The sequence below is a fragment of the Lycium ferocissimum genome, chromosome 4 (genome assembly GCF_029784015.1).
Source record: "Lycium ferocissimum isolate CSIRO_LF1 chromosome 4, AGI_CSIRO_Lferr_CH_V1, whole genome shotgun sequence".
Taxonomy (NCBI): Eukaryota; Viridiplantae; Streptophyta; class Magnoliopsida; order Solanales; family Solanaceae; genus Lycium; species Lycium ferocissimum.
The window spans coordinates 48,572,050-48,597,664 of NC_081345.1; the positions used below are offsets into that span (position 1 = coordinate 48,572,050).

The 25,615-nt window shown below is 33.3% G+C and overlaps 1 protein-coding gene across 5 annotated transcripts in view; it reads right to left on the reverse strand.

Moving 5' to 3' along the window:
- Window positions 1-1,642: 1,642 nt before the first annotated feature.
- Window positions 1,643-25,615, reverse strand: part of LOC132053405 (GDSL esterase/lipase At2g27360-like) — a 24,857-nt gene continuing 884 nt past the window's right edge. Inside the window, exons 1-5 of one of the 5 annotated variants that reach the window (XM_059445427.1) lie at window positions 18,478-18,736; window positions 4,221-4,439; window positions 3,669-3,817; window positions 2,816-3,089; window positions 1,643-1,928 (exon numbers count right to left, since the gene is read on the reverse strand). In XM_059445427.1, the coding sequence (XP_059301410.1) occupies window positions 1,672-1,928; window positions 2,816-3,089; window positions 3,669-3,817; window positions 4,221-4,439; window positions 18,478-18,595 (1,017 nt within the window). In that variant the 5' untranslated portion in view covers window positions 18,596-18,736 and the 3' untranslated portion in view covers window positions 1,643-1,671. Of the gene's footprint in view, window positions 1,929-2,815; window positions 3,090-3,668; window positions 3,818-4,220; window positions 4,440-8,999; window positions 9,307-18,477; window positions 18,737-25,615 lie in introns of those variants that run through there. The other 4 variants (XM_059445425.1, XM_059445426.1, XM_059445428.1 and 1 more) reach the window with 4 other exon arrangements.

The window sequence follows — 25,615 nt, forward strand, 5'->3', positions numbered from 1 at the left end:
ATCAATTAGTCTTATTATATAAATTTTATTATACTTATTTTGTAAGTGATGTAATTTACAATTAGTAGTATATGGAAGGCCTCTTGTACTGCAGTACAATTTTACCCCAAGAATACATGTCGGGAAGAAAAATCTTAAACACGCTCGCGTCCTACCAACCTTTTTGTGAACAACTTGCGTCTTACGTATATAAATAAAATAATTGTATGGGAAACTTAATAGGACATGATCTATTTGATAATACAGCAGATGGTAAAATTCGATGAATCAACTATGAAGGGTGACATCTTGGCCGAAATTCGAGTGAAATTTTTCTACAACATTGCATCATTGATGTAGGAATTGAATGAAAAAACAAATTTAAGGTTCTTTCTTAGTATCAATAGGGGGGTGAAAAATAAAAGGAAGCTCGTCACAATACTTATCTGTATCGAGTATATATTTACACCTAATTAAATGAGTAATATATATTAAAAATTAACAAATCAAAGTAAAAATGTATATCACATAACCATAGTTAAGTGTTAAAAATATATACACAAGACATGTGTCTTGAATTCATTGATTTGATGTAAGCATCCGATATAAATAAATTTTTACCAGCCCATCAATATTTTTCTTTTTCTTTTCATTTTCTTTTTCTTACGGAATGATTTTACGGTGGAGATGGATGTTTGGGAGAGAAGATGGCTGTGAGTTTTTTTGAAAGATATGAAGGACAGTGAGTGGAAGGAAAAAATAAAAAATGGTCAAAGTTGCGCGTAACCAAAATTTTACGAAATGGTCTATATATGTCCTCCGTTAACAGTTGGCAAGGGACATGTGGCAACCCCAAGTGCTAATCAAATTGTTTAAATGTTAATTACATCCAACTAATGGTCCCTCTGTCAATAAAGACACATGTAAGCCACTTTCATAACAGTAAGGGTGCACCGAATCCTACTATTAACGGATGACATATTTAAAATATTTTGCATACTTTAGGTATACATTTGGACAAGTTTCCAATACTTTTTATGTCTCATTCGATGGGAAGGAAAATGATAACACGTTTTTCGCCTCCAAACTTCACCCCCTCCCCCCTCCTCCATCCCCCCTCTTTTATTTTTCCTATTATCATTAGAACCACATTTTTATACTTAGGAATATAATGTTTGAATTTAAACTAGATAGGCTCTTGTCACCCCTTTATTATTGAAATAGAAGAGAATAAACACAATTCAAATGATAAAGTTTTATAAGGCACAAACCCAATCACATGCATAGAGCTGTCACATTTTCCATTAAATTCCTACCAACAAAAATAAATGAAATCCCATTTTGAAGATTAAAATTACAATGCCAACAAAAAAAGGAACTAACTGCTTTATGTATAACAAATTTAAAATTTATTCACCACCTTCTTACAAATAAATAATGGAGTCCACTACACCAAATGGCTACTCTAAAAGAATGCATTTCTTTTCTTGCTTTTAATATTTGAAGAATTAATCTGAAAAACCGCTCACCCAACCCCTTAAACTAAAAATAGCCAGCGAATATGTATATATGTGTATAGCCATAGATAATTAGTATATAATTTATGGAGTCTATAAAAGGTAAACAGTAAATTCGACTGACTAATTGAATAAAGATCGCTTCATATTTTGAAGGGTTTTATTTTTGGGCTTTCTAAATTTGGGAAACTTGGGCCTCATTAATACCAAAAGGACACAAATTCTTGATAGGAGGATAAGTGAATGGGCCTTCCAACAAACTTTTTGTCATCCATCGATAAGCAGCCTCAGTCAAATGATATCCATCCCAATTAACATATTGGTTAGGATCCTCACAACTTGTTGCTGGAAAGATGCCACATAGAGCAAAAATATTGAAATTATATGGACCTCCACCTCCACAACATGCTACAAGTGCACCCTCCAAAAATCCTGCAAAAAAATACCTTAAGCTTAGAAACTAATTATGTATTTGTAGCACAGAATGATGATTGAGAACTGGGTAAAAACTTACTCACATCTTTACTATTGGACAATTAAATGTATAACATGTATTTGCACATAGACATTTGATATTTAATCATGCCTTATTAATATATATTCTTAGCACACTAATTCATCATGGTAAGTTGTTATAAATTAACGCAAAATATTTAGTGCGAGTACGTTTTCATAGTGTTATTTGTTCCAAAATAAGTGTTGTCGTTTTAGTTATAAATCGATTTGGTCCAAAATAAGTGTTGCTTTAGGTAACCGATGGACCATTAACTTTTTTTTTTTTTTTTTTTTTTTAAATGTACCTTTATTCCGATAAGTGATCTAAGAAGTTCCAGGAGAGAAAGGATAATTTGAACAAATTACTTTTTAAATTATGTTATTAATGATTTTCTTAAAGATTTGCCAAAACGTTGAAGGATAAGTACTTATGATGGACCAGATGGAGCATTAATCACCCTGACTACTTCCATTAATAGTTGACCAGGCAAAGGTCGATAGCAAATTCTACTCTATATACGTAAAATTAAGTTTAACCTTAGTCTATAGTAGATATGGCCCTCCGGGAGAGGTGGAAAAGTAAAAAGAGTTTAACTTTAATTTTATACGGTGTAAATTCTTTTACACTATCAATTAATCACCTTAAATAAACGTAATATCAATAATTAGTGGATATTATAACCTGTAAAATAAGACTGAGCTAGTAACCTTCTGTAGCATGGTTAAAGATAGAAGTAATACTTACCACCTGAACAACAAGGTTTGGTTGTCTTTAGGTCATTACGATATTGAATATTAGAAAAAACAAATACAAGTAAAATTACCGTATCTGCGAGGGGCCCGATAAAGTTGCATTGCAGCATTGTAATAATCAGCATATATAATATTGACATGGGGATGAAGCTCTCTAAGTCGATGTAATTCCTTTTGAAGAAGTTCATTATGATAGGAAGCAAACTCATTTGGCCAAATGAGACAACCTATTTCATCATAATCATCTTCATTCCAGCTCTCAAAATATGTCAAATAGGATGAAGCACATCCAAATGGTAATACACTTGGTACCATTATTGTCTTGGCCCCAAGCTCCACTAATTCCTGCATTCAATAAATAAATTAAAAATTAAAAAAATTCACATTTGACTGTGAAAGAGGGACTAGTGATTGAATTAAGTTAATTAAGCTGAACTTCTATAAAATCTACTAATAGTATATACATATGAAAATAAAAAATTGTGCAATTAAATGACGCTTAACTTGATTAAGGTAATTTCAAGGTCAACATATATGCTTTTTAGTTTTAACCATTAACATTTCGTTGATACGATGGATAAAATGTTCTTATTTCTTAAAAATGTTTTCTTGAAAAAATATGTGTTTGGTTTGAAGGTGAAAAATATTTTTCAGAAAAAATAGTTATTGAAGATCGACAATAGTGTTGATGAGTTTTTTTTATATTAAAGATTGATAAGGATGTCTGAGTGTTCATTGGTTTATATAAAATTAAAAGTTGAGTTAGTTGTGAAAATAAATGACTAGCTACCAAAAGTTAAGGTGGTCAATTTTTTCCCTTTTGATAAAAAAGGGTTTCCTCAAAAAAATCATTTCGGAGAACTAAATAAATAAAAAGAATTATTTCCAATCATAGTAAAGATCATTAAGGAGCTAGACACTTACATGAGCACCTGAGGCAATAGATTGGACAACTACTGGAATAATAGGTAGAATGTCATTTAAATTTTTGCCTGAAAGAAGTGAATGTGTATAATCATTGCCTCCAAATTCCCCAAGAAGAAATAAGGAGCTCTCTAAAAACTTTTTGCAACCTGTCAAAAAGAACCCAGAGAATAGGTAAAATTGTTGTCAAAATTTTCCATTTTCTTCTAAAAGAATTCGACGATTTAATGAGCAGAAAATATTATCCTAAAAATATTGATATATAATATAGACAAATATTATAGGGAATTAGGGGTGAAAGTAATTAGGGTGGGGGATTAGGGGTTGTTGGCGGGGTCGGCAAGGGCAGGGTTGGAGGTCGGGTGGTGCCGAACACATTATAATGTATTCCTATTAAACAATATTTTCATTTTAATTACGCGTATTTTCAAACGCCAATTATCTAAATAAGTTAACTACTTAACTACTTAAAAAATATCAGCTTCTTTAATAATATGCTTTTTTTAACCTCAATAAGCAGTAAAAAGAGGTATAATTGGGTATGAAATCCACCTGAAGGATTATGACATAAATGTGGGAGCATTTGTTTGAACCACTCCAATTGGTCCCACATAGAAACATTTGTTACTTTATCATACATTCCTCTCTTTTCATAGAATTGTGCATCCACTGCTCTTGATCCAACCACTGCAAAGTTTATTCCAGCTTGAATATTTCTTCCATCTCTTGCATCTATTGAAGGCGGTGGAAGTGGAAGTCCATAATGTTGTGCTGAAATATCACAAATAAAACTTAAAGGTCAAATGAACTGACCAAATGTTTTTTTTTTTGGTAAATAATATCTTATATTGTTGTCAGGTCATCCAAATCTACAAGTAAGCCTCCTTAAAATGTGAGATTATTAATTTTAAAAATAAGACAGGTTACCTGCTACATCAGATAAAGATGACATGATAGTAAAAAAAAAATTCACGCATAATTTATATACTTAAACTCATATCATTTAGACATGACTGTTTTAAAACATATATTTGGTTGCGGAAATTAGAAAAATTATTCTAGTACTACAAAATTTGCATTAAGGGCTTGTGGGTTATAAACTAATTTTATGGCCGGGTCTAACTCTACTACCATATAAGGTGCTAACACCTCGCATGCTCAACCAATGCGGGACTCTAAAACGACGGAAGGACCAGAGAAAAAAGACATCCACCAATGCACCTCGGATCTAACTTGGGCTAAAAGCTAACTTATAAGGTCATGACATTTCAATAACACATAAGGTGAAGGAAAAAAGGAGGAAAAAAACTAAATGCCCACTAATAAACCTCAGATCTAGCTTGACCTAAATTAAAGCTCACTTATAATAAGGCGACGACAGTTCAATACCATTGAGCGGACCTATGTAGGTCCTTGTTGGTTCTCGAGCATCCATTACTCCCGATGCGGAATCCAGATATTTATGTAGACGATTGGTTAACACATATAAATTAAAAGAATGAGAACTCATTCCCTTTCTTTTTCTTTTTTCCCTTTATTTGCTTTCCTCTTTTTTTCTTTTTACTTTCTTTTTTCCATGTTCATTTTCTGTAAATATTTTAGTTTGTTCATTTGTGTATATAAATTAAAATAGACAATTTTTATGTTGAAAACATAAATTTTGGAAATAGATTTAGTGTAACCAATGATTCAATCATACATCGTTTTCAAAATATGAAAATAGCGATAATAACTATGAATAGAGTGATTTTTTAAAATGATATAGTAATATTTATTAGAATTTACATATTAGTTATTGTTAAATTAATCAATTTCAAATAGTTATGCACTTATATATAGTTGATAATTGTAGTGATTATGCATTAATATGGACTCGGACCTAAAATTTGGATTTAATGGGTTTAACCTTCAGATCTTACCACCGAAATACGTTACACATTTCAAATTTATGTGCCAAAATTTAATACTTGTCGAAATAACCGTTATATGTCACATATGTTTATGTGTGCTGCCTGATGCGGAGCACTCATTACTTAAAATTTTTGGATCCGGTACTGTCACAATCAACGTGGGATTGTAAACTGACGTCAAGAAAAGAAGGATTGAAAAAAAAAGAAAAAAAAAAAAAAAAAAAAACTCAAAGTATCTAACATCTCGGCATACTTATTAATGGCATAAGGTCCATTGGGTACTAAAGTCTTAACTCACATACAATCAATCGCATCCTTCAAGACTGGAGGAATAGCAACAACTAGAAGAACGAACAGAATGGAAAAAGCTCAATATCCTTATTTTACAATAAGACATGTTAATTATAAGACTCCTAATCTTCACAATGTATGGTGGTGTACGTATATTTTGTACTCCCTGCGTTTTAGTTTGTTTGTCTTTTTTTCTTTTTCTTTTTTAGTCTATTTCAGAAAGAATGTCTCTTTCCTTTTTTGACAACTCTTTAATTTTAACTTTCCACACAACATATTCGAGCCTACAAAATTAAAGGATATTTTGGTACATTCTACGTAACTTAATTTAAAACTACAAGATTGAAAATCTCTTTTACTTTCTTAAACTCCTTGTTAAGTCAAAACCAAACAAACAAATTGAAACAGGAGGAGTATAAGTTTTTGCATAACATACACTAGCTTGGGAAGCAGGGGCGGATCTAGGGGGGCGGGAGGATGTTCACGGGAACCCCCTTGGCAAAAAAATTACACTATATATATAACGTAATTTTTTAATTGTTATATACATATATAAATTTACCATAAGACTAGAGGTTGATTCAATGGTTTAGCGGAATTAAAATTCACCTTGAGGTTCCAAGTTCAAATTCCAGACACTATATTTTTATTTTTCGAACCCCTTTAATGAAAATTTTGAATCCGCCACTATTTGGGAAAGTATGTATATTTTGCAGTAATAAGTTTTTGCCTAATATAAACAACCTCGGCCTTCTTTTGTAAGCTCTACAATGTCAAAAAGTTGGAGATACCTGAGTTACAAACTATTTTGGGAAAGAACATAGATGCTCTCTGAAAACAAAATAATTACCCGTCCATGCCCTTTTATTTTCATGTCTCCTAAACTATTTACCCGAAATGTTTTCAAAATTATGACACCAACATGGTATCACCCTGTCACTTATAAATATACTATGATGGTATCACAAAAGACTTTTTTCCTTCGAAAATACTCATCAACCCTCTATGAAATGCATATGGTATATATAATATACTGTTAGGGTATCATAGAGGATCATGTTCATTTATTTAAAAAACACACTTTTCTTAAAAAATAAAAAAATCTCTATGATATCATCATCTTATATACATATAGTGAGATGGTATTATGGGGAATTGCTTCAATCCTTCAATGAGACACTCCTCAGTCTTCCATGATACCATCATGACATATACCATATACTGAGATGGTATCATGAAGGATTGCTTCAATCCTTATATGATAGGCAAAAGACATAAATTGACCCTTAAACTATACCCCAAATGTCGATATCACACTTAAACTTTATTAGTGACCTATTACACACCTAATATATGAAAAAGTGATATTATTTACCCCCTGACGCACATAGAACCAGTCACATGGTGGGAGGTGTTACACACTCTCTCGCCATATCAGCGCCATGTCAACACCACGTCATAAATATAGGAGAGTGAAATGAAATTTTAATAATTAAAAAAACTAATTTTTAAATTTTAATACTGAAATGATTTTTTTTTTTTTTTTTTTTTTTTTTTTTTTAGATTTTTAATAAAAACTCTTTTTTATCACTCCTTCTCCATTTCACCCCCCACCCCCGACCCCCCAAACCCTTCTTCTTTATTAGCTTCTTCGCTTCTTCGCTTCTTCTTCCCCCCCCCCCATCATCATTTCTTCCACTTCATTCCACCCCCACCTCCAAAACCCTTCTTCTTCTTCATTCCACCACGCCCTCTTCTCCTCCAACTTCACTGCCGCCTTCGATGCCGACCAAATGGATTCAAAACTTAATCAACTTAATGTGAATGATTTCCTAGTGGATGGTTTTTGATATGATAATACAAAGAGAATAGAGGTAAAAATACCAGTGGATGGTTTTTCACATGAAAGAAAATTTTTGACTGGAAAAATGGAAGCTCGCCGGACTTTTTTTTCCGGCCAACACCCATTAATGTTATCCATTTTTTACGATAAAGGTAGCTTTTCCTTCCAAATGGGAAAAACTAAGAACAAAAATTCTCCCCATGGAGCGGAAGAGAAGGGGGAGGAGATGAGCTCATCGGAGCTCCAGCGGAGGTGGAAGTGAAGAAGAAAATGAGGGGTGGGGTGGGGGTTACAAAAAATTGAATTTTACAATTAAAAAAAAAGAAAAATAAATAATATATAACCAAAACGCGCCTTTTTTTTATTTTTATATATTGTGCCACATCATCTCTCAGGGGGTAAATAATATCACTTTTTCATGTATTAGGTCACTAGTAAAGTTTAAGTGTGATATCGACATTTGGGGTATAGTTTAAGGGTCAATTTATGTCTTTTGCCTATATGATATTAGACACTTTCTTAGTCCTCCTTGCTACCGTCATGGTATATAAATACACTGAGATGATTTCATGGAGGATTTCTTCAAACCTTCTCTTAGTTCGACATGGATACCATCATAGTACATAACTATAATGAGATGGCATCATGGAGGAAGGGTTTTGTGCAAGGGGGTACTCGAGTAAATTTTGTCGGCCGGTTGGGTAAAAGCGAAATTAGTTGAGGAGAGGGCATTGACAGATAAATATTTTACATTTTAGGAGTATTTTGTGTTGTTTCCCCAACTATTTTTGGAAAGGTAATGCATTATGTCCCCCTTCTCTATATGTATTTACCTATTGGATGCTGATATGTATAGGTCAAGGGTCAAGCCGTCAGAGGCGGATCCAAGATTTAAATTTTATGAGTTCAATCTTAAGATATTTAGCATTGAACCCAATATATTTTTAAAGTTAAAGGGTTCAAATCTACTATTTATTGCAATTTTAATAATTTTTTACACATAAATTTAGGCTCCGTGTCGAAAGTTTGGGGTTCAGTTGAACCCCTACCTTGTAGGCTAGATACGCCTCTACAAGCCGTAATTCCTACACCACCAAGGTGAAATATAAAACAACATACCCGCATGTGTATTCCCACATAAAATTATTTTTTATGTATATATAGTAGATGTACTTTACCCCTACCTTGTGAAAATATAATTAAAAACAAAACAACAAAAAAAAAACATAAAAAAAAAAAAAAGAGGACGTGAAGAAAATAGAAAAAAAAAAAAACTAAAGTACCCACCAATTAGATCTATAAGGAGACGGCCATCAGAGCATCGACCAGTGGGACGATTGAAGTATGTTTTTCCATAGGGAGGAAAATACATGTGTGGTTTTCTATCAGGTGGATAGAGGTGTATTAAATTTCCAGCATCAGTAAGTGAATCACCAAATCCAAAAATAGATGTGTAACAACTTGTACAAGTTCTAGCAGAAGCTAGCAATATGAAAATATTGCATGCAAAAAAGTAAATTATAGTAAGTTGAGAGAAAGAAGAAGCCATTGGAACTTTTAGATTATTCTCAAATTGCATGTCTTTAAATACTCTTCAAGATTATTGATTGGTAGGTGGAGAACGAGGACCTGAAGTCTTATCTGTTAGGAGGGGTTTCTAAACATCTTTGCTAGCTATAAAATGATTTCCACGTGGTTGAATTTATTATCCACCGACGCTGCTACTTAAGAATCTAGATCTGTATATATTCTGTTCATATTGTTTTGACTCAGGGCTGAAAACGTTTTAAATTTAAAAGGCCAAACGAGCTCTTATTATCCACCGAGTTTTAGATCATTTATCGTTTGTGGGGATGAAGCCGATAAAGTCTTCTTGAATATTACTGGGTTCGCCATTAAATGTTTATACACATTTAATGAATTTTCATATGCAAATATAAGGTCTAAGCAAAAGGTACAGGGTTCATCCGAACCCGTACTTAGTACACTAGCTCAGGGACGAAGCTAGCCCTTCGAGTGTGGGTTCAGCCGAACCCAGTAGCCACTACTAGAAAAGCTTGAATTACATGGGGATTTTATCTGGGCATTTTTTTCGCAGATAATTTCTGCGGATTTTCATGCGGAAATAAAAAAATCCTAAAATCTATTATATTTACCTGCGGATATGATTAGCCCAGGTAAATCCGGAGCTATATTTAGCGCCAAATTTTACATGGGGATTTATTTGAGGGAAATAATACCCAAGTATCATTCCGTAGGTAATTCCGCAGGTAAAAGATCAAAAATATGAAAATTTTATTTCCTTTGTGAATTGGCAAGAAATTCCCCATGTAGTTATACTTGCGCATTTACCTGGGAATTATTTCTTGGGATTTACCTAGGGATTTTATTAGCTAGGGAATTACTTGGGGATTTTGTTGTTGCGACTTTAGCTGGGAATTGTTTTGGGAGATTTATCTGGGGATTTTGCATTTACTTGGGGATTTTATTGTTGCGGATTTACCCGAGGATTATTTCTTGGGAATTTACCTAAGGATTTTATTATCTAGAAAAATACTTGAAAATTTTGTTGCAACGATTTTACGTGAGAATTTGTTGCCTAGGGAATTACTTGGGGATTTTGTTGCTACAAATTTACCTATGGATTATTTCTTGAGGATTTACTTGAGGATTTTATTATCGAGGGAGTTACTTAGGAATTTGGTTATTGCGAATTTAGTTGGGAATTTCTTCTTGGGTATTTATCTGGAAATTTTATTACCTAGGGAAAGAATTTATTGTGCCAATGTAAATTGGAAAATAACCGAGAGTTCTTCTTAAAAAAATAAAATAAAAGTAGCATGCTATTAAGAATGATGTTGTCATTTACTAATCCAATAACAAAATTTTCATAAATTTAATTAATCTTGGGCAAAAGTTAAGGATTTTTTTTTTTTTTTGGGTATGAATATTACAAGTCATTAAGAACGATGTCGCCATTACTAATCTAGTAAAAACAATAATTTTCGTAAATTTAATTAATCTTGAGCTAGTACCATTAGAAAATGTACAAAATGGTGTATTATTGAATAATTAAGTAGTAAGAAAATATTAGTTACATTTGTCATTAGCGTGAATCTTATTTATCTCCTTGATAGATAAATTTATGTCAAGCAAAAAATTAATTTTTTTAATTATATAACTTTGATTATATAGTATTTTATTTTTAAATGTATTAAAAATAATGTAATTTAATTTTAGTATGTTATACAAATATATTTCTTTGTAAATATTATAAGTAAGACTTTAGTATTGTGTGAAATTGACGGGAGTTACGACAGTAAAAGGTTGATCTCTTATAGAAGCTGTATTATGAAATTGACGCTCCCACTAATTAAGTCATTCTCAAGAAATTTTGCATTTCTTGATTCCACAATCCTAATGTTATTAGATGGACAATAGAATTTGCATCCTTTAAACCTTTCGGCATATCCAATGAAATACCCACTAATGATCCTAGGATTCAGCTTCTTTTCTTATGGGTTGTAGATTCTAACTTCAGACGGGCATCCACATATGCATATATGTGTCAAATTCGGTTTCCAACCTTTAAACAACTCAAAAGTTGTCTTTGGGACTGCCTTAGTTGGAACTCGATTTGATATATACACTGCCATCTTAAGAGCTTCAATCCACAATGAGTTAGGCAGCTTAGAGCTACTTAGCATACTACGCACCATGTCCAATAATGTTCGATTTCTTCTTTCTGCTACACCATTTTTATCTGGAGAACCAGGCATAGTGTCTTGGGTAACAATCCCATTTTCTTGAAGAAACTTCACAAACGGACCTTGTGCTTGTCCATCCTCAATGTATCTACTGTAGTACTCACCACCTCTATCAGTCCTCACAACCTTAATTTGCTTTCCGCATTGTTTATCTACTTTAGCCTTGAAAACTTTAAAGGCTTTTAATGCTTCACTTTTATTATGAAGCATGTAAAGATACATGTATCGTGAGTACTCATCTATAAAGGTGATAAAATATTTCTGACTATATGCGGATAAAGTATTTCTGACTTTATGCGTCCATGTCTGAACAACATCTATATGAATGTATGATTTCTAATATGGTTGAACTCCTCGTGGACCCTTTATTTTACTTGTGGTTTGCTTGCCTTTAATGCAGTCCACACAAGTATCGAAATTAGTAAAATTTGAAGTATTAAGTACTCCATCATTTACTAATCTCTTAATTCTTTCTACAGAGATATGTCCTAATCTCCGATACCACAAAATTGAGGAATTCGTAATGCAGATTGTAGAAACAGAATCAATCCATCAAGTGTTATAATTAACACCAGCCATATTAGCTTCATAACTGTGTGTGTGAGAGATTGAAGTCATGAATGTACTTTCTCCTGTTTCCATCAGCAATCGACCCTCCTCTTAAACACACATGGACATAAGTTCATTAATAGACCAATTATCTTTATGTGTGTTATAGGAGATCTTAAAGGGGTTGTACTGTGGAGGAAGAGAGTTAAAATTTCAGGCATTTCAATCTCAAGAATCTTTAGTTAAGCCGTTAAGTCTCCCATTTTCATGATGTGCTCACGCACACCTCTCACACTGGTGAGCATCATTGATGAGAATTTCATAATTAAGATGCTGACAATTGCTTTATCTGAAGTCTAGAACTGTTCATCAATAGCCTTCAAAGATGCCTTGACATTGTTATACTGTTCAACAGAACCACGAATACCAGTAGAGATTTTAGACTTAATGAATGTTGACACCCAATTTTGGCTCATCCTGCTTGAAATTAACATCTCAAAGACAAAATAGCACAAAATGTAGCTTTTTACATATTTTTCAAATTTTAATACGATTTATTAATACTTATCCTTATTTATGCAAAGATTAGGATTTTTATCAATTTATTGTCATTTGAATTAATTTCAATAATCGTTACTTTTTTAGAGTCATACTGTATATAAAGACAACATGTGCAATTATATCTCAGTAAATAATCATTTTTATTTCTTTACAGCACATTACATTTTCAAGTATCAATCACATTTTTATTTACATTTTTTAAAATTGTATATTAATACTCGCATTTTTATATGTATATTAGTTATATTTTAATACAGTTCATTAATATAGAAAAGCCTGGAGAGTTTATCGCAACACAATTAATTCAAAGATATTTCAAAATTCACCTTGTGCAAATTACCGAATTATCGCTCAGTATACAATTAAAATCTCATCTACCCCTCATATGATTTCTTTTTCTCCTTTTTGTCTTCTCTGCAGGCCCCACATGTTTTCTTCTTTTTGACTTTTTCACCTTATCTCCTAAAAAATTCACTCCTTTCCCCTTTATTTTTAAAACCACACAATCTCTTCTTTTTTCTAGCCTCAGATCTCTCTTTTTCTTTTCAACTTTTCTTTCCAATTTTATCTCATCTCTCTCCCTAATTTTCTCCCCACACACACGTAGCCATCCCTCTTCCCTCTAAAAAAATGAAAAAACTATCTCTCTCCTCTCTTAATTTTTTTCCCTCATCAGCCGTGTCACATCCCAACTCCTCCCTTCTATTTTTTTTTTTTAAAAAAAAAAAAAACTCTTTCTAACTCTCACCTTCTGTCTCTCCTTCACTTCATATCCCCAAAAACAAAAACTTCAGCCAAAGCTCCATTCCCATCTTCATCTCTCTTTTACCATCTCATTTATTCTTTCCTATCACCACACCTCTTCCGCCGTTTGGACATGATTTCATCTCATGAGATGAAATCATATTTATACGCACTAATTTGAATTCTTAATTTTTTTTATAAACATAAAAACCCCATAAGTTATTTAAACCATCAAAAAAATTTCAATTCTTATACAATCTTACCAAATGAGTAAATCATAATTCATAGTAAAATTAATACGTTACTAGAAGGCCTTTCTAAAAAATACAACATCAATTGATCAAACTTTAGTTCAATAAAAAGAAAAATTTAACATGAATAGTAAATGTAACCACTCTTTAATATAATCCTCCCGCATGGTATATATAAATAAAGGTTGGCGGAAGTTAATGGGGTTAATAAATGGTTGGTAAACATGATTGGTAAATATATCTACCAACTTATGGGTCTTAATTTTTTTTATAAAATATAAACGTATGGATCAAATTTTACATTTATATTTTTTGAAATCATGGTTTTAAATCCCAAATCATGCCTTTTTGGATGATTTGGGAGAGATGAAATCGCAGGTTCAAACGCTGATTTCATCTCATGAGATGAAATCGCATGTCCAAACGCCTACTAATTTTACTCTCACCATCAGGGGAGTTTTTCGGATCTGGTTTCCTATTTGTTAACCGCCATCTTCCTCCGACCATTGGTTATTGCAATTAGCCGAACTCCGAAAATCTTGGTTGCTTTGTTATATTTGTTTTCGGCACTGTTATTTTTATTTCCTTTTGATACTTCAACTGATTTAAGCAAATACTACACTTTTGTCCGATGAAAAAAATTTCGCCGATTTTCGTGGCCTTCCCTGCACATAAGACGGGTTATTTTTATTTTAAATCGCAATATATATATATATATATATATATATATATATTATTGTCATTTCTTTAATTCATTTAGTAAAATATTTATCCATTACTAACATTTTTATTAAGTTTTATGAAGGTATCCAGAGTTACTTCCCGAAGACGACTCTCGAAGATCTTTTCGGATTTCTATCTATATTTACTTTTATGTTCTTAAAATTATACAAAGCATAAAATATAGTGAAACTTTACTTTCTGGGTTGCCGGTTGGTGGTATTTATTTATTTATTTATTTATTAATGTTACACATTTTTTTATTTAAAGTTCACTACGTGTTTTAGGCAAATTAACATTAGGTATTATTTTATTTCACTTATATGCTTTCCTTATATCACATCTTATTCATAAAGTTGCACTCATATTTGTTAATATTCTTGACATTGCGTATCTTATGTTTGTTTACTAAAATCAGTCTTTTAAATTAATTCTCTTAAACATTTGTAAATATCTTTTAAGCGCTCATGTCCCTTGAAAAACAAAAAAAACAAAAAAAACATTATATTCAGTCATTTTTTCAGATCTTTTATGTTACATTCATTCTTCAGTCCATTAATAATTAATTTTATTAGCTAATATTGTTAGACATTTTACTCCCCTTCTTTTTATACTTTATTTATTTTTCAATTAAATGTTTCTGTGGCTACTTATCCCTTTATAGATCAACTTTCATTCTTTACGGTCTTTTTCTTATATACTTTGAATTCTAATTCTTTTAAAACTCAAAGATTATTCTCATATATTTGTTCATAAATACAATAATTTTTATACTTTACTTTTCTGTCTTGTTATATATACGTTCATACATGCACAAATATTCACATTTTACTACATAACATTCACATTCATTATTCTTTGTTCGAACATTTTATAATTTTTTGTACATAATAACCAATCATTTTTACACAAGCCTCATGTAATCAAATCAGGTCCAGTCGGGAACCATATTTTGTGGATTTTGAAGGATGCTTAACGCCTTCCCGTCGAAATAATTTGAACCCTTACCCAGAATCTCACTTGTTTTCACAAACTATTTTTAAGTTACATACATTAATAATTTATAGGTACCATAGTATACCTTAAATGCTAGGTGGCCACTCTGTACATAATTATCCTTTTAGAGCCCCATAAGTTGTACTTTGTTTAGCCTTGGTAAAAAAAGGGTGCAACAATGAACATAACACGCAAGCGGTTAGAACGCACTCATTGTTCATGAAGAGCAATCTCAGCTTGAGTGTTGATTTCATTAGTCGGTAGTTAGTTTTTCTTGATAGCATAATCAATGTCCAGGCACCCTAAGTGATAGAGAATTCTCTCCTTCCAGATCTTATAATTCTCACCATTAAGTTCGGGAATATCACAAATATCAGAGGAATTCGCAGGTTGCATAACTGCAAATATATACATATATACATGCTTAATACATTTGAGCTAAATAATATAAAATTGAATCTAATGACATAAAAATTTCATGTGGGCTAAATTTTTAATTCAATTAGATTCATTCTTTACGATAGAATGATCAATTTACTAGTAGGATATTCTATCTTTACGATAAAACTATTAATTTCTCATTCACAATTCCTGTGGGTAATTATAAAAAGTATTTAATATTTTATCCTAATTAATTATGCAACCCAATAATAAAGGTTCTTGAGTTATTATATTGTGCATAATTAATCACAATTCTAATGTCTAAAATTTCTTTATGTGACCTTTAACCTTAAAATTTTATTCAATTAAAGATGTTGTGGCTAATCTTCAATCAAATAAAATTATAGATCACTTAGACATTAGTCTTTATTTAATGTCAATAATTTCCTTATGTGAACCTAAACATAATATATAATTTTATTTAATCAAGATTGCTGTGGCTAAATTTTAATTAAATAAAATTATATGAATCACTAGACATTAATTCAAATTTTATTCAAGATTTATTGCTAAATACTTTATGCAATAAAGTTGGAGTCTCATGCGCTAGAGTACTTTTTTATTTTTATTTTTTATTTTTTTAAGAAATTGCATCAAAGATTACATCTCCAGAAAATCTCAAATAAGGTATGAACAAATCTCTTTAACATTGCTGTAAGGGACTCTGGGTTAAAAGCTTTGGGCCCTATTATGATATGAAAAGTTTCAAGCTTCAAATGTTCGGGTCCAAAGGAGCCATCTTCAACCTCTGTCCGGGTCGTTTCGACCCGGTTTCAACTGTTGCAGACCCATCAACTTTTATTTTTATAAACACCAAAAATCATATATAAACCCGTAAAAAATGTTAGAAATCTATTTTCTTCAGTGAGTCTTCTAAGCACTCAAAACCCTCACTAGATGGTGTAGTAATTAAGGAGGTAATATTTATGTGCTTAGGGACTCAAACCGGTGCTTTCTTTTTATATTATTATACCATCAAGGACAATTATTTGACCGGATTTTAAACGGACAACAATTACTAATTTGGGTAGCAATTTCAGATAAGGAAAGGAGTTGAAAAGAGCTTCAACTTGTCCTTGAAATAGAGGACCATTTCACACGTCCAAAATAGAACGTGAACTTACACTTAGGGTGCGTTCTGTGTGGAGGAGAGCATTTTCTGAAAAATGTTTTCCAATTTTCTCATGTTTGTTTGGTCAAAAATATTGAAAAATATTTTCTTTAGGAAAACAAGTTCTTCAAAAATGAGAAAATGACTGCACTAATAAAAGTAGGGAAAACAAGTCGACAAATGACATTCCACCAACTACCCTACCACCACGCAACCCAACCCAACCCAACCCCACCCACCAAACCCTAACTACTCCCACCCCCCACCCCAATTTTTTTTGGTTTTTTTGCACCAATTTTTTCACACAAAAGAAAATTCTTGAAAAAAAAGTTTTGAATTTTTGTTTTTCGGTTTTTTTGCACCACTCACAACCCAAACCCTCCCCCCCCTCCCCTCCCCGAACCCAAAAAAAATTAATTTTCCTTGAAATTTTTTTTGATTTTTTAAAAAAAAAAATTTTTTACACCACCCACCCGCCCCTCTGCCCCCTATCCCTTCCGACTTTTCTACTTCATATATCTAATTTTACTTTTATAAAAAATTATAAAATGGAAAGTTTGCATGGATATATTTGGTGTGGGGTATGGGTGGCGGCAAGTGGGGGGGGGGGGGGAGGTGAAGAAGTGTGTTCGAGAGTGGTGGTTGGTGGGGGTGGGTGTGGTGTGGGGTGGTGGGGTTGGGGTGGGATTGGTTGGGCTTGGGTGGATATTTTCCGAAAAATGTTTTCTACCAACCAACCGAACATGAGAAAATAAGTAAGAAATTCTCTTATTTTCCACTACCCAACCGAACATGAGAAAATAAGTAGAAATTCACTCATTTTTCAAGAACACATTTTCCATGAAAACTTTTTCCGTGGAAAACATTTTTCTCCGTACCGAACACACCCTTAATAAGGGCAAGTTTGAAAGAATAAGGTTCATTGTTTCTTGATTTGGCAAGAAGACACTCTATTTTTATTTATTTTTAAAAAAAGGATAAGTGAACACTCTTTTTAATTCGGAGGGAGTATAATTTAGACATTGATTATTTTAAACACTTACATTTGGTTACCGAAAATATAAAAATTATCCCACTATAAAGTTTTGACTAGCATTTGCTTAAATTTATGTTTCCGGTATAAGCAACATCGAAACTATTCTATACCATAATTCGAACATTATTTTATTCCAGATTCAATAAGGGACTCTAATATTGAGATTAACGATCTTTGAATAAATTAAATTATGTAAATTATCAAAATATCCTTATTATGTCTTTCTTTTTTCTTATTTTACTTTTAATAAAAGGGTAAAGTTGTATCATTGTGATATTTTAAGATAACGTATGCTAAGGAAAAGAGGGTTGGGAAAAGTACTCAACGACCAACAAGGATTGCGGTAGAGTAACAAGTACTCTTTCATCCTTAATTAGCGGTCTCGGGTTCGAGTTCTTACACGGGTATAGGGACGCCTTTGTTAGGGAACATTTTGCAGCCCATCCCCACAATGCCGCACTTCTCATCGCGAATTCAGATTAAATCGGGCCCCAATGCAAACATTAGACACCGAATGGAAAACCAAAAAAAGAAAAAGTATCCATAAGGACGCGAAGTAAAATAGAAAAAAAGAAAATTAAATACCCACCAATGAGATCTATGAGAAGACGACCATCAGAGCAACGACCAGTGGGACGATTGAAGTATGTTTTTTCATAGGAAGGAAAATACATGTGTGGTTTTCTATCAGGTGGATAGAGGTGCATTAAATTTCCGGCATCGGTAAGTGAATCACCAAATCCAAAAATAGATGTGTAAACAACTTGTACAAGTTCTAGCAGAAGCTAGCAATATGAAAATATTGCATGCAAAAAAGTAAATTATAGTAAGTTGAGAGAAAGAAGAAGCCATCGGAACTTTTAGATTATTCTCAAATTGCATGTCTTTAAATACTCTTCAAGATTATTGACTGGTTGGTACAGAACAAGGACCTGAAGTCTTATCTGTTAGGAGTGGTCAGAATCTCAACAAAATCGGGGCTCAAACTTCATTAACATGGAGGCCTAATTTTTTCCTTTAAAAAAAGAAAAGATCATCATATATATTTTTATTTAAAGTTTACTTTTATAACTTTTTTAGTTACAAGAACTCATTAATTCTTGTTTATAATCTATTTGTTCTAACAATTCTTTTTCAATTGATAATATAGCTAATCCATGCAATCTCTCTTGATAACGTTGTTGATCTTAGATAAGATTTTATTAATTTTAGTTTTGAAAAACTTCTTTGGTTTAGAAGCATATGAATCAAGTTAACATTATTCTATAAGCAATATATATATTTGGAAAAGAATGAAGTCTTTTTATTTGATTGAGTATTTCGATTAGATCATTATCTTCTACTTGTATTATTTCTCTTAACACTTTTAATTCAAAAAATAAATCTAAACCATAAATATCAGAATAACTATTATGTGCTAAAGAAAGTTCAAGGTTAAGACAATACTCTTTCAAACTCTCATCATCTAGTGATCTCAATTTTTTAGCACTAAGATTTTTTCAATCATTACTACCTTCACTAGCTGGTTTCTTATTACAAGTACTTAAGTTGTACTAAATAATTTACAACAAAAACAAAAGACTTTATCCAAATCTTTTGAGTAAACTAACCATTTTCTTTCATGTCTTTCCCCATTTGCCAATTTTTGAATATAATGTGTGGTAGAAAAGTATTTATCCTTTGAAAAATTTATGTCAGTTATTCTAATTGGTCCCTTTTCTACTAATAGATCTCTCAACTTTGTATCTATAGCATCCCATTGACTTGGATCGTATAAATTTTTAGGGATTCAATTATTTAAAGCATTTAGGAGTTTTTGAGTTTCTGGAACTATATCAAATCTCTCATTAACTTCTTCTATATTTTCTTCTTGAATGTCATTATCATCTAACTCAACTCTATTAGTGACTTGTTCATTTGAAGAACATCCTCCTATATTTTCCGAATCAATATTTTCATTATTAGTTAAATACCTATCAAGTGCTCCTTTTGGGATTTAATAAATTCTTGACTTTCTCTTTTTCTCTCTTTTTGCACAACCGGATTCATATTTTCTAGTTGACATATTTAAACCGAATAAATTCTAATAATTCTAAAGCAAAATATATACTTATGAAATAAGAATATCAACAATGACAAATTTTCAATGAAATATAAGATAAAGTTAGAACAATAAAACCTGGTTCAAGAATTTGATAAGTTGATATAATGATATCGAAATAGTGTTGCGTTGCTTGATAATTTGAAGAAGACGTCAAAAAGTAAATCTTTGATCTTTTGTAAGCACTATGTTTGCGATGAAGAGAATTTTTAGGAATGTAGGAGAGTTGAGAATTTTCAATAATAAAAGAGTAGAAGAATGATGAAAGGAAGAAGAAATACATAGATATGAACAATAGAATAGTTACCCAAATAAATAAGGATACTATCAAATCTACAATTACCTAAAAAAATGTTTATATTCTCCCAATTTTAGTGCAACGTTATAATTAATCCCCAAAAATATTCCTAAAATGTGGGCCCCACTCCCCTAACAAAGGAAGATGTTACTTTTTACTTTTACCCCAATATATAGAGTCAAACATAGTACAATACACTTTTTTTTTTTTTTTTAGTAAATATATATATATATATATATATATATATATATATATATTTAGGGACTTAAAAAAGTGGGGCCCTAGGCCATTGCCTCACTTGCCTTCTTATTCAGCGGCCACTGGGAGTGGTTCTAAATATCTTTGCTAGCTATAAAATGATTTCCACATGGTTGAATTTATTATCCATCGGGCCGATACTTAAGAATCTAGATCTCGTATATATTCTGTTCATATTGTGTGGACTCAAGGGTGAAGTCGAAATTTAAAGCTTTTGGGTTTTGAATTTGCCGCGGAGATTATAGCTCGGCTTGAATATTACGGGTTTCGCAATTAAATGTTTCTACACATTTAATGAATTTTCATATGCAAATACAAGGTCGAAGCAAAAGGTATTTCGTTCATCCGAAGCCGTACTTAATACACTAGCTCCACCCCCGATGTTGAGCCCGTCGTTTGGGTTAATTTGATTGAAAGTAATGGATATATAGCATAAGTGTTGAAAACACTTTTAGGTGCTGAAACTAATTAAATATACAGTTATACATGTTTGAATAGAAGTACTGAAACTGCTAATAAAAGTTAATCGTGTATATAGCAAAAAGGTACCGATAAATACTTTTTCAATTAAAATGACAAGAACATCGTTAAAAAAATATAAATTTAAAAGTATATTTTTCGCTTGAAAAATGACAAATCATGACGCAATTGGATGGAAAGAAAGTAAAGAATTTTGTTTTGAAAAGGATATTTCGAGTATGACAAAATATATTAGGGAAAAAATAGTAGGGTTGGTCAATTTTTCGAGTGTTAATAAATGATTATAAGCACTTGACTTATAATCACTTTTAGGGTGTGTTTGGTACAATTAAAAAAAAAGATTTTCCTAGAAAATATTTTCTAGATATGTGAGTTCCTTACTTATTTTCTAGTGTTATGGTATGTACGGGAAACAATAAAATATCACAAGCAATGGGGTGGGATGGAGTGGGCAGTGGGGCTGGAGTAGCAGGGTGGGATGGCCAAGGTGTAGGGGTTGGGGGCATTAGGTGGGTTAGGAGGAGACAATGAACTTAGAATGTTACTATTATGGGACTTGTTTTCTCTACTTTCAGTAGGAAAGTCATTTTTCTCATTTTAAGGAACTTATTTTCCTAGAGAAAATGTTTTTTAAATATTTTCACCAACCAAACATGAGAAATTGAAAAACATTTTTTGAATTTTTTTTTTGTCCTCCGTACCAAACACACCCTTAGTGTTTAATCTCAAACGCATAGATAAGACAAAAAAGTGTGTACGGTCTAAAAAAAAGTGCAGGAACCTCTCAGCGTACGTTTAGCCCATCTTGCTAACGTGCGCTCACCCTCTTCGCCATGGCCAAATGAGGTCGGGGACAACCTCGGAAGGATGAGGACAAGCCAACGGTGGTTGCGAGGAAGGATGTAGAAATTATTTCCACACTACAAGCTATGATGTCTACAGGAAAGCAGAAGTCGGTAACTAAGGTGATTACGCCCCCAGCTAATGGATCAACTGCGATTCCAATAGTAGCACCAACTAGAATTCCTAGGTTAACACCGCCGATGAAGACAAATCCAGCTCCGCAGGCAGCTAAAATACCAGATTTGAACAAGCAATCAACAGGGACAGATTTGAGCACTGAACCTATTGGGGCGGATGAGTTAACCCTAGAAAACATGGAAGGCGAATCCAATACTGATGGGGTACAGGAGCAGATACCTCTATGGAAGTAAGAGGTTGATCGAGTGAAGGAGAATAAGCCATGGACTAGCTTGTTTACCAATAACCGGAATGCTGCAAATGGTATGGATCTGTCCTTTATACCTCCAGTACTTATAGATGGCATACCCATGGTTGTGGTAGAGAGTAGTGAAACGATTGAATAGACAAAGTAATGGCTAAATGCATTGGTACTATATGTTATGGGGGATGTGCCTTCGTTCAGCTATATGAGGAACTATATTGCTAAGAACTGGAAGGATGTAGCTGAACCTACACTTTATTGGCATGATGAGGGGTATTATATTTTGAGGTTTCAAAGCATAGATGATAGGGATGATATACTCTACTCTGGACCCTATACACTGAACAACAGACCATTGATATTAAAACCATGGTCCCCAGAGTTTGACTTCCAATAGGACTTCCCAAAAACTATGCCACTGTGGGTACGTTTTCCTAATCTGCCTTTGAGCCATTGGGGGCCAATACCTTTGAGTAAAATAGCCAGCAGGTTGGGGGAACCCATGTTTGCAGAGGAATGTACAAAGCAGTATACCTATGTGTCATATGCTAGGGTCTTGATAGATGTGGATAGTACTCAGGAACTGCCTAAGGAAATAGTGGTTACAGATGAGCATGGGAAGCAATTTACTCAAAATGTGGTATTTGATTGGAAGCCTTTATTCTGTAAATATTGTTTCCAGCATGGACATGAATGCAAGGAGGACCCAAAGAAGCCCCTAGTTCAGGAAAAAGGGAAACAACAAGCACAAATAAAAGGTGGGCAAGACAAAGAGGTTATAAAAAACCTGTGCAACAATGGGTGGGTAAACCAAGAGGAGTACAGGAGCGACCTCCGATCTGCCCGGTGCTATTAAGAGCGATTAATACTTCGAGATAGAGTAAGGTGTCAGGGGATACTGCAAATGACCAGAAGAGTAGTGAATATGGGGGCAAAGGGGTGACTAGTAGTGAGAAACAGGGGACTATGCATCAGGGAAAACAGAAGCAATCAATTTATATGACCCCTATGCCTAAAGGGTTGACAGGTGCTTCTAGCTCTCAAGGCATGGGCAGTATCTCATTTGGGGCTGGTCAGCAAGGGGAAATAGCAACTCCAAATGTGTTTTCCCCTTTGAAAAATGGAACTATGGTCGATTTGGCTTTGGGAAGACCCTCGGAGGGGGGGAAGCCTCCTACTTCTCAATGAACTGGACTATATGGAGTGTAAGGGGCCTAAACAAGGGCCCTAAGCAAAAGGAGATGGGGGAATACCTGAAAAAATATAAGATATGCCTAGCAGGATTGGTGGAAACTAAATTCAAGGAGGCAAAATTCATAGTAAGTGTGAACAAGGTGGCTAAGGGGTGGAAGTATATACACAATTATAGTCATGCTGTAAATGGTAAAATATGGGTAATATGGAAAGAAGCTGATGTATGTGTTATTGCTCAGGAAATACATAATCAATATATTCACTGCCTTGCTGCTGATAGAAGAAGTAACTTCCAGTGTGCTCTTACTATTGTATATGGGAGTAATAATTTGGAAGAAAGAATGGAACTGTGGGCCGGCTTGGGAAAAATTGGTGTTGCTATGACAATACCACGGTGTATATGTGGGGACTTTAACTCCCCTTTATCTACTACTGATAAAGTGGGTGGGCAACCAGTAGCTGATTCGAAAACTAGGGACTTTCAACATTTAACAGATACTCTTGGGCTAACAGATATGAAATCTTCAGGAAGGTATTTAACTTGGACCAATAGACATGTGTGGAGCAAAATAGACAGAGCACTTTGTAATGATAAATGGAGGATCCAATTTAGGACTATAACTGCTCAATTCTTAGAGAATCACTTCTCTGATCATACCTACGCACTGGCGGTTTCGGATGAGCAAGGCAGCAGAGAAACCTTTCGAGGTTTTAAATGTATTAAATTTGAAGATGAGCAATTTCTGCAAGTTGTTGCACAGACTTGGAACATGCAGGTACAGGGGGATGCAATGTATAAGCTATGGGTTAAACTAAAAGCATGCAAAAAGCCTTTGAAGCAGCTAAGACACGATAAAGTGAGGAGTATTGACAGTAGAATATAGGGGTCAAAGGCTAGACTACATATGATACAGGCTCAAATCACTACAACACTCTCTTCTGATTTGATGGAAAGAGAGAAGGAGGCTCTGGATGACATGAATAAATGGCTACTTATGTTACATCCCGTATTTTGAACGACGGGACGATTTGGGTTAACTATGATAAGTTAGGGTTAAGACTTTTCCGGGGTACGAAGTCGGGACGTGTGACCTTCGATTTTGTCGTGAGACCTAAGTGTGTATGACGTTATTGGTATGGAATCATCAAAAGAAACCGGGACCAAAAGTGGAAATTGTGGAAGTTGGCCATTATTGAAAAAATGGAGGGAGTAAATTATGGCCATGTGGCCGGCCACCTTTGAGTGGGACATGGCCACATGGTTGGCCATTATTTGAAATATAAGGATGACTAAGGGACCATTATATCATCATTTTCATTAGCAAGAAAAATCAAGAAAATTGGAGAGCAAGAACTCCCACCTATTCGGCCAAGAAAAGGAAAAACCAAGACCAAGATTAAGCCTCTCCAAAATTATTTCTCCTAAGCAAACCTACTAATTCAAGAGTGCTTATTAGCGTGGAAGCGTTGTTGGAAGCGTTGGATTGTTCGTTTTCATCCTTGGCCAACTTTGGACAAATTGAGGAGTTGTGAAGAAAGGTAAAATCTAATCTTGTTTTATGAGTTATGAAAGGTTTAGGTGTGTTGTTGTATGTTGATATGGATGGAATTCATGGAAATTTGGTGTTTGAAGTTGAGCCATGTACTAGGGTACTTGGCCGTGCAAGTGTGTGTGTTGTGTTAATGTTGGTGCATGAGTTTTATGTAGCATGTTTGGTTATTGTAGAGTGTTGAAACAAATGAAAATCATTAATATGTATGTATGTGAGGTTGGTGAATATGGCCTCTTGTGTATATCAAGAAATGAATTAAGTTTCCTTGGAATTTTTTGGTTGTTATTGTTATGAGGATTCTATGTTGGAAATAAGAGTTTAATGAGATTCGAATTGGTATTGTAAGTGTGTGGGCTGTTTTGGGAAGATTTTGTGTGTTTAGTGTGATTTTTATATTTATGGAAATGACATGGTTAGAGTAGGGATTGTTGGAGCGAATCATGATTTGAAACCGAGAAATGTGTTAGAGTTGAGGTTCTCGGGTTTGGGGACTATTTCGGGTGGATTGGAGTATTTGTTGGGTTGTTGGAAATATTGTATGAATTATTTAAAGAAACTCTTGAATGTTGTTTGAATGGTTTGGGTTGATAATTGAATATGCGTTAGTTTGATTAAAGT